This window comes from Aulostomus chinensis, chromosome 19, assembly GCF_037954235.1.
Source record: "Aulostomus chinensis isolate RoL2024-O1b breed Wild chromosome 19, RoL_Achi_v1.0, whole genome shotgun sequence".
NCBI classification, from domain to species: Eukaryota; Metazoa; Chordata; class Actinopteri; order Syngnathiformes; family Aulostomidae; genus Aulostomus; species Aulostomus chinensis.
In genome coordinates this window covers 18,409,192-18,424,266 of record NC_141338.1, presented here as the reverse complement: position 1 = coordinate 18,424,266, position 15,075 = coordinate 18,409,192, and the positions used below count along the sequence as shown (strand labels likewise).

General features: G+C 43.6%; 1 protein-coding gene across 11 annotated transcripts in view; it reads right to left on the bottom strand.

The window, feature by feature from the left end:
* Positions 1 to 1,626: 1,626 nt before the first annotated feature.
* Positions 1,627 to 15,075, bottom strand: part of grin1a (glutamate receptor, ionotropic, N-methyl D-aspartate 1a) — a 36,814-nt gene continuing 23,365 nt past the window's right edge. For 3 of the 11 annotated variants that reach the window (XM_086188141.1, XM_086188147.1, XM_086188144.1), the window contains 5 exons: positions 14,834 to 14,943; positions 14,321 to 14,466; positions 9,352 to 9,378; positions 8,545 to 8,655; positions 1,627 to 3,812 (listed from right to left, as the gene is read on the bottom strand). In XM_086188141.1, coding sequence (XP_086044267.1) covers positions 3,744 to 3,812; positions 8,545 to 8,655; positions 9,352 to 9,378; positions 14,321 to 14,466; positions 14,834 to 14,943 — 463 coding nt within the window. In that variant the 3' untranslated portion in view covers positions 1,627 to 3,743. The remainder of the gene's footprint in view (positions 3,813 to 8,544; positions 8,656 to 9,351; positions 9,379 to 14,320; positions 14,467 to 14,833; positions 14,944 to 15,075) is intronic. The other 8 variants (XM_086188145.1, XM_086188146.1, XM_086188150.1 and 5 more) reach the window with 6 other exon arrangements.

Below are 15,075 nucleotides of genomic sequence, written 5' to 3'. Positions count from 1 at the left end.
AGGTCCAGGCTGTGGGTGGTTAGAGCAGGGATTTGTGGCACTGGTTGTTGTTTTAGTCCAGAATTTGCATGTGAATGGCTGCAACTCAATTCCTGACTTGCAAATCACATCCCCATTTGAATGTAAAGTTGAGCAGAGACTTGCTCTTTTCCTCTATTTTTGCTAAATCCAGACAAAACTGCCTAAGATTAGCGGAATGAGGCCTTCCGTGAATCCTATGTGTGTAAGTTTTGTCGCTCAGGGAGCAAATTCACATTACAACTATACTGAGGATATTGTGTTAGCGGTAGCCTGGAAGGAAGAGCAGAACTACACATGCTCAAAATGCACACAACCAAACAAACACCCCAGTTTGTTTTCCCACTAATTTTTCAAAAATTCAAGAAAAAGAACAAAGACTTCTCATACGCATCCAAACAGCCCAAAAAAAGTGAAAAGTGCTCATGACAGCGAAAGCAACTTGGAGGAAATGTAGTGTTTGAGTACACAGATTTTTTTGTTCTTCCCGCAGGTGGGCGTCGATTCAGTGGATAGCATTTATATCATAGCTCAAACAGTCCCACCTTAATAAATGAGGACCACCCCTTTAACAGCTCGCTCATCTGCTCTCTGGCGTCATGCATCACCGTCCAGTCAATGAGGTTTTCAGAGCACTTCTTTTCTCACCAACAGGGGGCAGATGACCAACACTGTTGTTTCACCCAGTTGTTGGAGTTGTTTGTCTCCTAGTGTTCCTTCTGTTTTCCATGTGACTGTAAGCAAAGGCTGCATAACAGCCCTTGATGTATCTGCTGCCTCCTAATGGCAAGTCTTTCTCTCTGTCTATCTCTCTCTCTCTCTCTCACACACACACACACACACACACACGCTTACCTTTTTATAAAACAATAATTTCACTTTCTTACTAAGGATTTGTATGTCAACAATAAAGTGTAAAAAAAACCAATGTCTTTTCTTTTTTTTGGCAAATTGACTCATAAAAGTCTATTTGATGCCATATATAATTTTTCCATCCATCCATTTTCTACTGTTTATCCTTTTAAGGGTCATGGGGGGGTGGAGCCTATCCCAGCAGGGGTTCACCCTGGACAGGTCACCAGTCCATCACAGGACCAACACATAGAGACAGACAACCGTTCACACTCACAGTCACACCTACAGTCAATTTAGAGTATCAATCAGCCTCGTCCTCTCTTGATGTCTTTGGACTGTGGGAGGAAGCTGGAGTACCAGAGAGAACCCACACAGGAACAGGGAGAACATGGAGACTCCACACAGAAAGATCCTGTGATGGAGCCAGGACTGGAACCTGGAACCTTCTTGCTGTGAGGCCACAGTGCTGACCACTGCACCGCCGTGCTGCCTTTATATTTTCTTGAAAAATAAATGACTTTGCACTGTGGTCTGAAGTCCTTCAAGCAACTATTGCTGGTTAAATCGTTAGTAAATTCTGGATCAATTAAATCCAAAAGGCGTCACACACTTCCTCCATAAATGTACGTGCCAAAAACTTTACACAAAACTCCTTAAGTGTCTGCAGGTGGAGGTTGGGAGGAAAATAGAGACACCAGGCACAACAGACACAACAGGGAAAACAGCTAGTCCCAGTTAGCCTTCTGCTAACTTGAAATCGCTTTTTTTAATATATTAAAAATTTGAACACAATTTTTACAAGACAGGCATATTTCTAATTATTACAGTTTTACATTTAATCACATCGGCTCAGTGATGCTGTGTTGGATTGTACATTTAGATGCTTCACAAACATTTAAACAAAATTGATATAAACTCCTCATTTTGCTTGGGTCCATGAACCCCACTTTGAGAACCGCTTAATCAGGGCAGCCTACAAGCTACATTCATCACCTGCAGGTTCTAAGAGATCAGGATATTGTAACTCTTTGACATGTGCGACGGACAATTCTCAGCTTCATCCTCTATTTCAGTAACTGACAACCTGAGCTTGTGGATCACTCTCGACCGTAAGACTTTTCCAGATGAAAGACAAAAGAAATCGATGCCAGGATGTAGGATATTTTATTTACACGTATATAAACAAGATGATCTGATGCAAGATCTTTACTGGAAAAGGTAAGAAAAACCAGTGATTTAATTTTTTTGTGTGTGTGTGCGTGTGTGTGTGTACGTGTGTGTGTGTGTATAACTACAGTATAAGACATTCTCAGCTGCAGTCATAATGCAAATGCAGTACAATCTCAAACCCATCTACTCTGAACCAGACTATGTACATTTCATTCAATTTTAGTGCTTCACAAAGCATCAAATCAACGTCAACAGACAAACTAAAGCACTGATATTAACACAAGCATGCATAGGCCAGAATGAGAACATGATCAAATGCAAATTATTGGTTCAAGTTTAGAAGCACTGTGATTGGTTGGTTAGATATACCCTTACTTCACTTAAAAAGACTTCGATTAACCGTTTAATGAAGTCAACTTAAAAAGATTTGTGAAATTAGAACATTTCATGTTAATGTGGTTCTGTTCTTTGTTAAATCATTGTCTTGTTATACCAGTTTGGGAGACCCCTCAGTGTAAAGTGCGATGCAGTGCCAGACACCAGGAAGGATGTGATAGTCTTTCAACAAGCAGCAGTTGTTTCTCTGCTCCAGAAAATGGGAAACGGCCTGTTTTTGCACCTAACCAAGATCTGCACAGGAGCTCGCAATCTGAGCCACGCTTTCAACTCACTCTGGGTTCCTTCGTGTAAAAGTTCTCCGGCAACTGCATGCGTGCCAGGAGGTTTTGCGCGAAAGACTGAGTGCTGGTTGGATGAAAAACCTGGCCCTTTGATGCAACCCCTCGGAGACTGGAAAAGAGAAAGACCGCTGCGGAAGGAGAGAGGAAGAGAGAGGGCGTCCCCCGACATGGCTTATGGCTCTCAAACATGGCGAGACATTAAAAACATTTCACTGTTTCATCAAATTGTTATAAATTGTAGTAAATGATTCGTTTTAAGAAACTGGCTCTTTAGTAGAAAACAAATCAGGCATTTTAGTAGAAAATTAAAGTGGAACAAGATGCAGTTTCAAGAGTCTGGACTTAAAAATACTGCTATTTCATGAACAATTCATTCAGAAACAAAACGTCTTCTACGAGCACACACATGCTTCATCTTCACTACAATATAAGAGTAGTCATCCTCATCGGTAGTGCCATTATTAATACTTCCCAACAAAAGAATATCTTAGAACGTAAAAGTTCCTTTTAAAGATTTAAGCTTACAGTACGTATTGTATTGCAGGATGTGTTTAGAAATACTAAATGTCACTACAGTTCTAGGCCCTAATTGGAAGTGATATGTCAGGTACTTGCACCAATTATGTATAAATCCGGCTGGCTAACGCTATACAGCTGGTCAGGCAATGGGAATGAACATCAAGCATCACATATTCTGAGTAAAAGGACAAAAACAAGATTAAATAAGTCAGCTAATAATATACAGAAGGAATAGGTTGTATATGTGAATCAGATGGGTTCTTCTGTGCATGCTCAGGGACCCTAGAAACATCGAAAAAATAAAAAGGTGCAGTGTTTTCAGCCACTTTGTCAGCAGGCAGTTCCTTCAAAATCTCCGACGACGACGGGCGGCGAAAAGCCTCGACCGCCTAAAAGGTCTGGAGGAGATGAGTCTCTCCCCTCTGCTTCCTCGCTTCGTTTCCTCTCTCCTCAGGGTGGTGGTGGGGGGAGTCAGATCTCAGGGTCTCCCGCTTTCTCTCTCTACACCACAGTGCTGACTGACGGGTCAGATAAGTTGAGTTGGCCCGTGATGTCAGTCGGTGGGTACTGCTGCAAAGAGAAGAAGGGGGGAAGGATGACGGGAGACACACAACACGGTGTCAGTCTGCAGCAGAGTTTTCTCTGTGTTCATTTTGATTCTAAGAACGCCTTTGCTTCATTCCTGCGGACACTTAGAAGCAGGGGGGTTCTCTAACCCCTCTCAGGCAGATCTTAGTTGTGCCTGAAGTGGGCTAGATGGGAGTGGACGTGAGGTCACGAGGCGAGACAACAGCACATTTGAATCATCATTTCAGCCTTACAACGTGACTGGGTGATAATTAATGATGGACAGCTCATTTATCTCCCCACAGTCATTTGTATGCATGCAGGCTGACAGGCGGCCTCTCTAATTTTAGAAGACGACTTTTTGCTTGATTTCAAAGCGCTGTTGTGAGGGACTCTCACATCCAATCCCCTCTTTACGTAGCTTCTTTTAAAAGCCGTTTAATTACAGGTTTCTGAGAAGGGAAACAATATCCAGATTTCATGCAGGTGCTTTGTTTCTATGGCAACAGTCTTTTTTCTTTTTTCCTCTTGAGTGTGTGGTCTGACAGCAGGAAATCATGATTTTCACAGGGTGCTTTTTCTACTTAGGAATCTACCTGATTAAACAATTACATCATAAATGTGCAGCATGCCAATCAGAGGTCTGAGTTGCAGCTCTGCAGGTGTTGGACAAACCTGGTTCCTGACATCCAATATGCAAGAGAACATCTTTTGTATTCATGAACTGCAAGACCACAACAGTGTACCATCTTAAATGCCTCTCGTATGAAGCTGACAGAGCCGATACATTCAAGCGTACGAGCTTCAGAAGCTCTTATGATGCAACTAACATGCTGGCAGATGTGGCCACACCCACGCTGATGGATAAAAGGTGTCGTTCTTTAAATAAAGATAAGCCAGAGTGGATGTGCCGCATCCCCTTGACCCGCCAGTTGCATCATCATATAGCTTACAGCCCCCGTTTGTGTGTCTTCGTGTCTCGTACCGTGAGGGGCCAGCTAACAGCGCACCCTACTGGGGTCAAGTCGACCAGCAAAACAGAGACTGACATCACAACCACAGTTAACGCTTCTACAGCTGCTTAGGGATCTTTTTAGTTCACAGTAATAAGGAGTGTTTCTACGGTTACTACATCTACGACAGTAATCGCATGCTTGCAGAGGGAAAGAGGAGCAGTGTGGCATGTGGGTGAGGGACACTGACACTCAAGTCCATTGATATCCATTAATGCATAAAAGAAGAACATTTATATAAAATCAAAATAATGGTCGAAGACTGAGGATGGTAAATCTTTCACCTTTTTGGTGAACACTAAACCCTGTTTTAAAGTGATACTTCATCCAAAAAGGTTTTTTTGTATTTCAAGTACTCACAAATAGGTGTTTTGAGTGTTTTGTCCTGCATCACCTCTTCATGACTCAAGAATGTAGAAAGAGCCAGCCATGTATGTCAAGCCTGAAGCAAGAGGAGACTAACAACAACAACAACAACAACAACAACAACAGCAGAACAGCCCAAAATGCAAGTTCGAAACTCCCAAGCGCTTCATCTGACACAATCCAGGTCTTCTTTATTCAGCTGAACACTCAGAAATCCACAAACGTGTTGATTGAAGCTAAAAAAAAGTGCAACGGTCTGTAACCAGGCCGATTCAAGGATCCGCCCCTCATGAGAATGTTACTTGGTGCTTTCCTTAAGTGTTGCCTGTGCTAGACAGTTGCTAAAAGTTTAACCAGCACAGCCATCTTGATTTAGTCCACTTTCACCCCCGGTTCTTCCTGCTCTCACTCTTTCTCTCCATCCTTCTCTCTCCTTTGTCTCACTGACAATCACATAGAAAGATATTGTGTACAGCTAGAAAATGACATGTAATTTTTTTTTAAACAAACACAGCAAACAGAGAGTTTGAGTTTTAGTAAATGGGAAAAGACTTGGAAATCCATATTTGAATACTTTGGCGTAGGATCAAAAAAAAAAATTGGCAATGTGAAACTATCTTTAGGAGTCCATTGCAATGATGTGGGCGGGCTTGTTCTGACTGTGTGGTCTTGACTCTCTGTCGACTCCCTATCATCCCCTCCTTCTCTGTGTGCTGCCAACCAGGAGGCAAACATAAACATAAACTAAACAGAATATAAATATGAGAAAAGGTAAGACGATGGCAGAGGTCATGTCAGTTCACTCTAGGTGAATAGAAGTTTGCTGTGAGTTTGACCGAACTCTCTGTGGGAGATGAACTATCCATCGATTAACAGACACTCAAAATTGTAGAGAGCCAGTACCTTGATGCAAACTAATTATTCTATGAAATGAAAAAACAAACAACTACGTAAAGCATCAGCATTGGTAATTAACCAGAATGCGAGCAGCTAACTCAGATGGCAAACATTAGCCAATAATCACCTTTGATATCGATAAGTTTACTGATAGGCTATTTTTCACACTTAGACAGTTTTGACAGTTTGTCTCAGTTTCCCACCATTACATTCATAGATGCCCAAAAGAAAATAAAAAGCTCCCACTGAAGCAGGGGCTGCATTCAGACTGTTTATCCAGCGCTTTTGGGTCTTGCCAGCTCAGCATGAGCGTCATTACTGCGTTTGACATCATTCACAGTTTTGCTACTTTCTCTCCTCTGCCTGTTTCCTCTGCGGCAGAGGACGACGGACAAGGGAGAGAGGAGTAGGTTAGTCCACTGACGACCAACCGTAAAGTTATGTGCCGTAAAAGCTTCTCGTCAACAGCAATTATTCATGCAAATCATAAAATAAACAGGAATGCTAGAACCCAGCAAGAATCTGATGACCATTTTCATTTAATTCTGGGGTGCTGAGATGAAATGTAGGTGTGATCCAGCAGCCTACACAGGGGCTAAACTAGCCTCTGGGTAACAGGAAGAGTTCTAGTTTGCTGGGTGTTTTTTGGATTACTAATTATACAGCTGCATAAAAAGATGTGGATCATATCAGAAAGAAGTGCTTGAGAGTTTGCAAACTGATATTTTTGGGCAGTTTCATTGTTCTACGTTTGCTGTTGTTAGCCTTCGGCAGCCTTTAGCTTCAAGCTAAATATATGTTTCTGGCTCAATCTGTATTCTGGAGTCACAAAAAAAGTGATACAGGAGAGAGAAAAAAACATTTTCAGGAGCTCAAGACACCGATTTGTAAGTACATGAAAGACAGAAACCCCTTTTTGTGTTAAGTATTACTTTTGTTTCCACTGTCAGCTGTTTTTATCTGCTTGGGCTCACAAACCAGCATCCAAACCCTCACACAGACACAATAACAATGGCGATCCCGCTCTTCTTCTCTTCAAACGTGAGCGAATTCTATTGTGAAACCTCAAGGGGGAGAGTAAAGGTGGTTTGCAGAAACACTCATAAAGAAGACACACAAGAGAACAAGAGAGAAAGACGGGAGATAAAATAAAAACAGACACACACACAAAAAAAAAAACCCATCACTTTAGCTCAGCTGCTAAACAGCTCCCCCTAAAAACACATTCAAAACACAATGCTGGTACGGACGCCTTCCACCGGAGGTGTCTGTGCTATCTCCAGAGATCATGGCTGCTTCCTGTGCCAGGTTTGGGCAGCTACCAGCTATGTCTGGCGGAGCAGCTGGGCACAAATGATCGCGGGTCACTGGTTTGCCAGAGCGCTCCACGCCTGTGGAGCACGACCTCCGCCAACCGCAACGAGCAGAGCTTTACAACTCAACTGTGAAGGAATGCCGGAAACCCGACACTCTCATTGTGCAGCAACAAATGAGTCAAACAGAAGAAGAGATGTTTGGGGGGAAAAAAAGAATAGCTTGTTTTTAATGTTTGAGTTGTAACACAGTGAGAGTCTAAGGCTTCGCTGCCCGTACACACACAAGAAGACCGTCTCCACCACCTGGAAAAGTACGTTGAAAGAGGCACACACAGTTCACAACAAGAACACTGAAAAATAAACAAGAATTATGACAAAGTATGACAAAGCAAAAAGTAAAATTGATTAATAGAAATCCATGATCCTGAAATAGACAACACATTAGTTTTCTTCTCAGAAGGACTGGCCACCACCTTGGAAATGGAGTTTGGATAAAATGACAGAAGAGCAGTGCATGCTTTTTAAACCAAAGCAAACCAACAGCGGCTGAAACCCAAACAGAGGAGGTGCAGGATTGGTGCAAAGGAAAAGGTGGATACACAAAGGATCGAGCAGTCAAAACGACAGGATGCGGACATGTAAACACACGCTCACGAACAGGACACACACCACAACGCTACCAAGAAGGAAACAATCGCCAGAGTCCACATCCAAACCAGCGGCGGGGAGGAAGAGCAGCCCAAGACAAAACACCACTGGCAGAATGCTTGCTTTTGTTGCCAGAAGAACACCCCACTATTCCCATATTGAAAAAAAAAAATTCTGGATAGTCGGAAGAGCCCTCCACAACCCGGAGCCCAGCTCCTGGCCTGGCCTGACCTTAGTTCCTGCACTGATGCCCTCCAGCCTGAGGAGGAGCTACAGATGGTGATGGCTGATCGATGAATGGACAGACATGTGGCAGAGGCCGCGGAGCCGTGTGGAAATGGGTGAGTGGGACATGGTAGTCTCTCGCGGTCGGATATGGGAATGTAGGCAGAGAGGACAGAGAAGAGCATCAAAGGGCGGAGACAGAAGAGGAGAGGAAGAAGAAAGAGAAGGAAGGAATCAACAAGGGAAGATGTTGCTTCTTCGTCTTCTTACCGTGTCTTTGGAGGACCTACGTCTCTTGATGCTGGACGCCAGGGTGGTACTGATGGACCTAAAAGAGGCTTTCTTTTTGGGGTCGGGATCTGCTCTACCACTTTTCCTATCCTAAAATAAATATATGTAGACACATTATTCATGTTCTCTGGCTGGTGATAAGCTTGGTTTCCTCTTCCCAACATCCACCACCCACCACCCCATAATTGACCTCAATGTCTAGGTTCTAAAATAGAGGGAGGGTCCTTGTGAGAAAGAATTGTAAAATGCGCAAAGAGGGAGAAAGAAAGCCTGTTAGCTGTGAGAGCGTTACAGTCTGATATGAGGGCCGTCATCTATATTTGTCACGCTGCAAAGATGGCGCAGCAGTCCACTCACTGGGCTCCTACAAATGCATTGGAATGAGTGATGACTAGTAAAGATGTCAGTGGGTGTGATAGCTATGTTGCACTGCTTACACCATCCAAAAATATTCAGCCTGTACGCTCACTAGTGCCTGAACACACACTTGACAGTTCCAACCCTCTCATCTCCACGCACAAGCGATCTCAGTTTAAACAGAAATATGCCAGATATGACTCTGAGTTATCTATTTTCGCATGCAATCCTGTCAACCACAAAAAAAAAAACAGAAAATGAAAGGACAGGAAGCACTTTGAACTCTACCCTGAGATGATGTCGAGCCAATTCGTTGCCCTCCCTCCCTCGTACCATCAGAGTGCCCCAAAGCTACTCTCAGCACAATAACTGCGTGTTTGTGTGCAGAAAAAAAAAACAAAACAACAACTCATATTAAGGTATTCTTACATCCTGAGTCTCTAGAGAGGAAGAGGGCTGCATAGGGGGAGAAAAGAAAAATAAAATAAATTTCCATCCACTTGATCGTTTAAAAAGAAGATCCTTATGCAAAAAAGCCAAGGGAACCAAAAAAAGGGTGAATATCTTTAGCAAAGCAAACATCCACATCCAAAGCCAGGCAGGTATTTAAAAAAAACTTAAAAAAAGTCGTGACGCTAAAAGTCAAGAGAGCCACTAAGATGCATATCAGAGAGGGAAAACAACAGCGACAAAAGTCAGTAATTGAAGCCCATTTAAAGTCATTATACCTTCAAGGGTATAATGGAAATTCACCCCACACATAAGGAAATGAAATGAGAGGAAAAAAAGTCTCTGGACGCAACGAAATATTCCTGCTGTAAATACGGAGCCCTGGAGCGGCCATGGAGGTGTACGGATACGGAATTTGTAGGTACAGAGAGAAAAAAAAAGAAAAAAGCTTGTCTTTTTTTTTTCAAAATATAAATTTTTTTTCTTTCTATGCCGACAAATGTTTCTGTGGCCACTTCAGAGCTCCGTATGTAGGTGTAAGAAAGGAAAGATTTGCTAAAAGATGGCGTTTATAAAAAGAAAGCTTCACATGATGGGTGTTAGTAAAGTATAAGATGAGTGAGTAGTTGCAGGGAGGGGGGCCCTGCAGTGGGGCGGGGCAGTGTGGTGTGAATTTCATCATGCCAAAACATTTTATGGATGGAGAGAAGGATAAAAAGGGGAGGGAGGGGGGTACATAGAATAAGTAAACACAAAACAAACAGCATGACAACTCAATCTTGGCCAGCACTGGCCCCCGCAGTACATCCTTTTTCATCAGGTCACATGACTGGGTTCTTTCGGGGCACATTTGTACCGCCCATCACCTCCACTCTCGACCCCCTGATGACATGAGATCAGGTGGCGAGCAGGCAGTAGCAGGTGTGGAGGGCAGATGAAAGCTGGCAGGAGGAGCGATTGCTGCACGCATCACTTGATTTTTGCTCAGGTTATTGTAAATAAAGTGTTTTGGGTTTTTTTTTTGTCCTGTTGGGAAATGACATCTCATGTTAGTAAATGATGAAAGTCAGTGTGAGAAACAAGAGCCTGTGACTGCAAACGTCTTGGTTCAGGAAAAATCAATGCCCACATGACGTCACTTCTCTGTCCGTTCTGCTTTACTTTTGACCCCCTTTTCTCACTCGTCTGAGCCCTGATGAGGCGCTGCGTGTGCACAGTCCCGGCCATGCAGGGCATGCTGGACCATCGGATGAAGCGTGGCATGGGACTCACACAGTGTGCAGCAGCTGCCTGTTTCTTGATGGAAACAGAAGCGAGTCGCCACTGTGCATCGTCATCATCATCATCATCGTCATCATCATCATCATCATCATCGTCGTCATCATCATCATCATCAAAACAGAGTTTCCGACACTTTGTTTTCATCTCAAACTGACACCAGGTGACGTCTTCTTCAGACTTCTGCACTTCTGACTAACATCTGTTTTAAGCATCGAAAGCTTGAAAGCCACATAAGTAGCATCGTGGCGGCGAAGTATTCAACCATCCTGTTTATAGAAGAATGGACTTCATGAGACGATGACAACGTAGCACTCAAAACACGAAGATATAACTTCATGGAATGTCGTATAGTAAATGAAATTACGACCAAGCTGCAAAACATGACTCCTCCAAGACATTTATCGTTGATATTATGTGTCACTGTTAGCGTTCTATTAATTTACTGACAGAGAGAAAGCAAAAATTAATAACTTGCACATGGCACGTTTATTGTTGTTTGAATTCTAAAGCAACATCGTGTAGTTTTGCTGAGCAGCAGTGACTTCTGTGGATACCAGCGCTACAGTACAGGACACTGGTGCGTTCAAATTTGTTTATTTCAGAACTGGCAGAGCACCACACCATTGTAACGATATCTGAAGTGACAAAACTGCAGAGAAAACCTTTAGTTCTGCTCGCTTCAGCTCTGGACATCTAAAATAAAACCCAACCCTTTCGTTTCTGATGGAGGGAACCTACGTCGGCCTGCGCCACTCATTCTTCAAATTGCCCTCATCTGATCATTCCCATTCTTCATTCTCAACATTTTATCACATGTTCTCAAGTATGAAGGACATATATTTGAGATGGAGGTGTGAAAATGTTAGTCGGTTGTTGCTTTATTTGTAACTTTTTGTTGGTTAGTTTCCTTTTTTAAATGACAAAAACAGACACACACTGCCACTGCTGGTATGGGGAGGTATTTTTCCTAATTTAGAAGCAGAACATGCGTGTTACTTGACCGTCGGCTGTGGTATTGGCAGTGTGTTCAACTTTTCAAACATTGTTAGCGATGTTTGCATCTTGCCCGAAGTGAGAGGAAGTTGGGATATTTTCGGGGTTCTTGAGATCTGATCGCTGTAGAGAATGAGGGATGTGCTACAGGAGCAGATTTAGATTAGTCAGAAGTGCATGTTCTCTGAGGTCACATCTCTGTGTGTAGGAGTACGTGGGGCAGGGTACTGCACAGTGCTTTGCATCATACTCCAATGTGAAGCATAGAAAAGCACATCATTACATACAAACACATGTACAAGCGGTAGAAATGATGCCAACGATGGATTTCCAGGTTTCAGTGCTTGCTGCACTAAGGAAGGAGGAGGCCACATAAACTGTGATCTTAGATTTTCCATCGTGATGAGCTTGTGTCCTACATAACCAAGTTGTCGTTATTAATTTGAGAAAATTAGATTACGATGAGTAATCACATCAGTGCACCCAAACAGTATGAATAACACGTTGAGTAACATTCACGCGGAACAGATTGTATTAGCTTGGCTTCATGGGTTCCCTCTGTGCTCCTTGTATTAGAACCCATTACAGCGGTTGTAGTTGGAGCGGTGAAGATTGTGTGTGTGTGTGTGTGTGTGTGTGTGTGTGCGCGTGTTATTTTAGCTCCAAGGCCCACAGTGACAGTCGATGAGCAACATCAGCATGCATGAGCCGCTGTTCAGCGGTGCAGAAAAATCAATGTGCTGATCTAAAATGTGCTGGTCCACGGCCAGTTTAATGTGTCCCTCTCCTTTCTCAGTGGCGCCCCTCTAACCCGCCCGCCCAGCATGCACTCGCCTGCCGTACGCACCTAGAGAAGGTACATCCATATAAGGACGCTCACGACATTTACATACAGTAGTCAGGTTGATTTCCTGACAGGCACTTGTGATTTCATACTGTACCTTCCTCTAGCCCTGCTGCCTCTAGCCAGCAGGGCTACTCACTAGTGAGCTCTGCTTCAAGGATTTTACACAGATGGAGCACAAAAGGCCACATCACAGACATCACAGTGATTGGCCATCAGAATGGAGCTCCCCTAGGCCTCCACGCTATCCAATCCGAGGGAAACCGCAAACAGGAAAGTAAAGGAGGGGGTGGAACGCTCCGATGCACAAATGCGCCACAGCTTCACAGCCATGTTTGATTGCATCGGAAGCCAATCATCAGTAAAGAGGAAGACCATATTGCTTGATTGGAAAGGGTCAGCTCACTCAAAAGAAAACAGACAACTTTGATCCGCGAATGTATTTTCATTCGTTTCCACTTTACTGGGAGGATTTTTCTAATTTGGGTGAACTGACACTTTTGATGTCTGCCTGCTAGGCAGCTTGAAGCCTCTGGCATGCAAGGTAAGTTTGACTGTGTCTGCATAATGGAGAAGTGGGAGCAGACGTACTATGCGCTGTAGCATGACACTTAAAGCAATAATTCATCCAAAGAGTGTATTGATATTTAGGAATCTTTTGAGCATTTATTGCTGCCTTAATTAAGTCTTTGAGAGTCCAGAGTGGAGGAAGAGCAAGCCTCGCACATTCAGCTTGGAACTAATTGTGAATGAGGGCTAAAAAAGAGCCAAACTCTGTTTACACCGTTAACTTCTGGGATAATCATCCTCTTTATCCTGTTCGATGCTCGGTAAACATTTTGATTTGAGTTAAAAAGACGCTAGCTGTAACACCTCGTTCACGCTTGTTCATGGTAGCGCTGAACTGGTGTTAGCAATAGCTTCTTTGTTTAAGCTCAAATTACAGTGGTTACTGAGCACTTGGCTGGATAATAAGAACATGGATGCGCATGGAAAATTTTTAGTTGGATACTTATGAAAATTTTGCTGTTGTTAGCTGTCTGTTGTCATTAGCTTCAAGCTAAACATATGTGGCTGGTCTTTTCTACGTACTGGAGTTAGAGATACTACGCAGGAGGGGGAAATTTCTTTGTATGTGAGTATTTTAGAGGCAAAGTACACTTTTTGGGTGAAGTAGTGCTTTAACAGCTACACTGATAGTAGTGGGAGTCATCGCTTTGTGATTGAACCAGGGCATTGATTTGAGTCTTTATGCTCTATTTATGATGTTAGCTTCTGGCTGCAGTTAGTACAGATGCCATAGTGATGATGACATGAACATTACCCGCACAGGAATCACTTGTATTATTGTTTTCATGTTGCTGGTGCTTTCTTTTTGTTTGTTTTCCGTATCCATATCATCTGACCTTATGAATCTTATCTGCACCGCATCAAAGGTTCATGCCATGATGTGGAGGGTGACGTTTTAAATCCAATATGTTAGAGGTCGTATCTTATTGTTACACTAAGGAGCGGTGACATGGCAGCGGGAATGGCTTTGCTAATTCGTTACATACTAATGAGGGTGTCCCGGCCACCGCTTGACTTCCGGAGGCCTCCTTATTGTCCTGCAGGCACACAGAGGACACATAGTTGGCCTCTGGCTTTGGGAGCTACTGGGTGGCCACTCTGGAGGATTTAGTGGAGGAAGGCGTCACCATTTCTCATACAGGGATCTTGCTGTCTGATTGCTGCTGATGTGAAAAATGAAAAGGTGCCAACTGACCCCATGTGATGGGGCTTTACCAACACTCTTGCACCCCAGCCCCTCCAGGTGTGCATCATTCCTACCTGCAGGTTCTTCCTCCAAACATTGACGGCCGCAAAGGCCAGCTGCATCTGCTTCCTGCGGGCGTCTTTATGGCGCTTATAGGCGATTTCGATGAAGATGAGGAAGATCCCTGCTGCTATTCCTCCAGCCACCAACATGAAGACCCCTGTTGGGAAGGGATAGACGAGTAGAGGAAGAACAGAGACGAGAGATGAATGAGCTGTATGTGTAAAACCCTCGCCACTGCCACTGAGCATGAACGCTTGGTCTGCCTATCATGCTCAGCAGCCCCCACGCCTTTTTTAATGCCAGCTCCGACTAATGACGGCGGCTGTAAAACCACACAATATTAACTGAACACAACCGCACAAAGCCACAGCACAAGATACTGTACGGCACATTTCCACAGAGCACCCACGCCGACACTAAAACAATGTTGTAAAGGTATTGGACAAAAAAGGGCTACAGTACCTTACCACTGCAGTTTTTGTCCAATCACTTTTAACGGTTTGACTACGCCGTAAGGACCATACCTGCCATATTTTCAAAGGTGAGTGTGGCTGGGGCATTGCTCCTCGAGTCACACTCCTGGTATCTCACCCAGGTTTTATCTAGGTCTTCCATGAAGCCATTCTCATGAGAACTGTAGGGGGTTGGGGGTGGTGGGGAGAGAGGTGACAAAGTTAATACGCGCTGCAAGTAGCGAGATATTAAAGCCGCTTACTCCCAGTTTGCAACATAAATGTAACAAGGACAGTTGGACAGGTGCACTGAC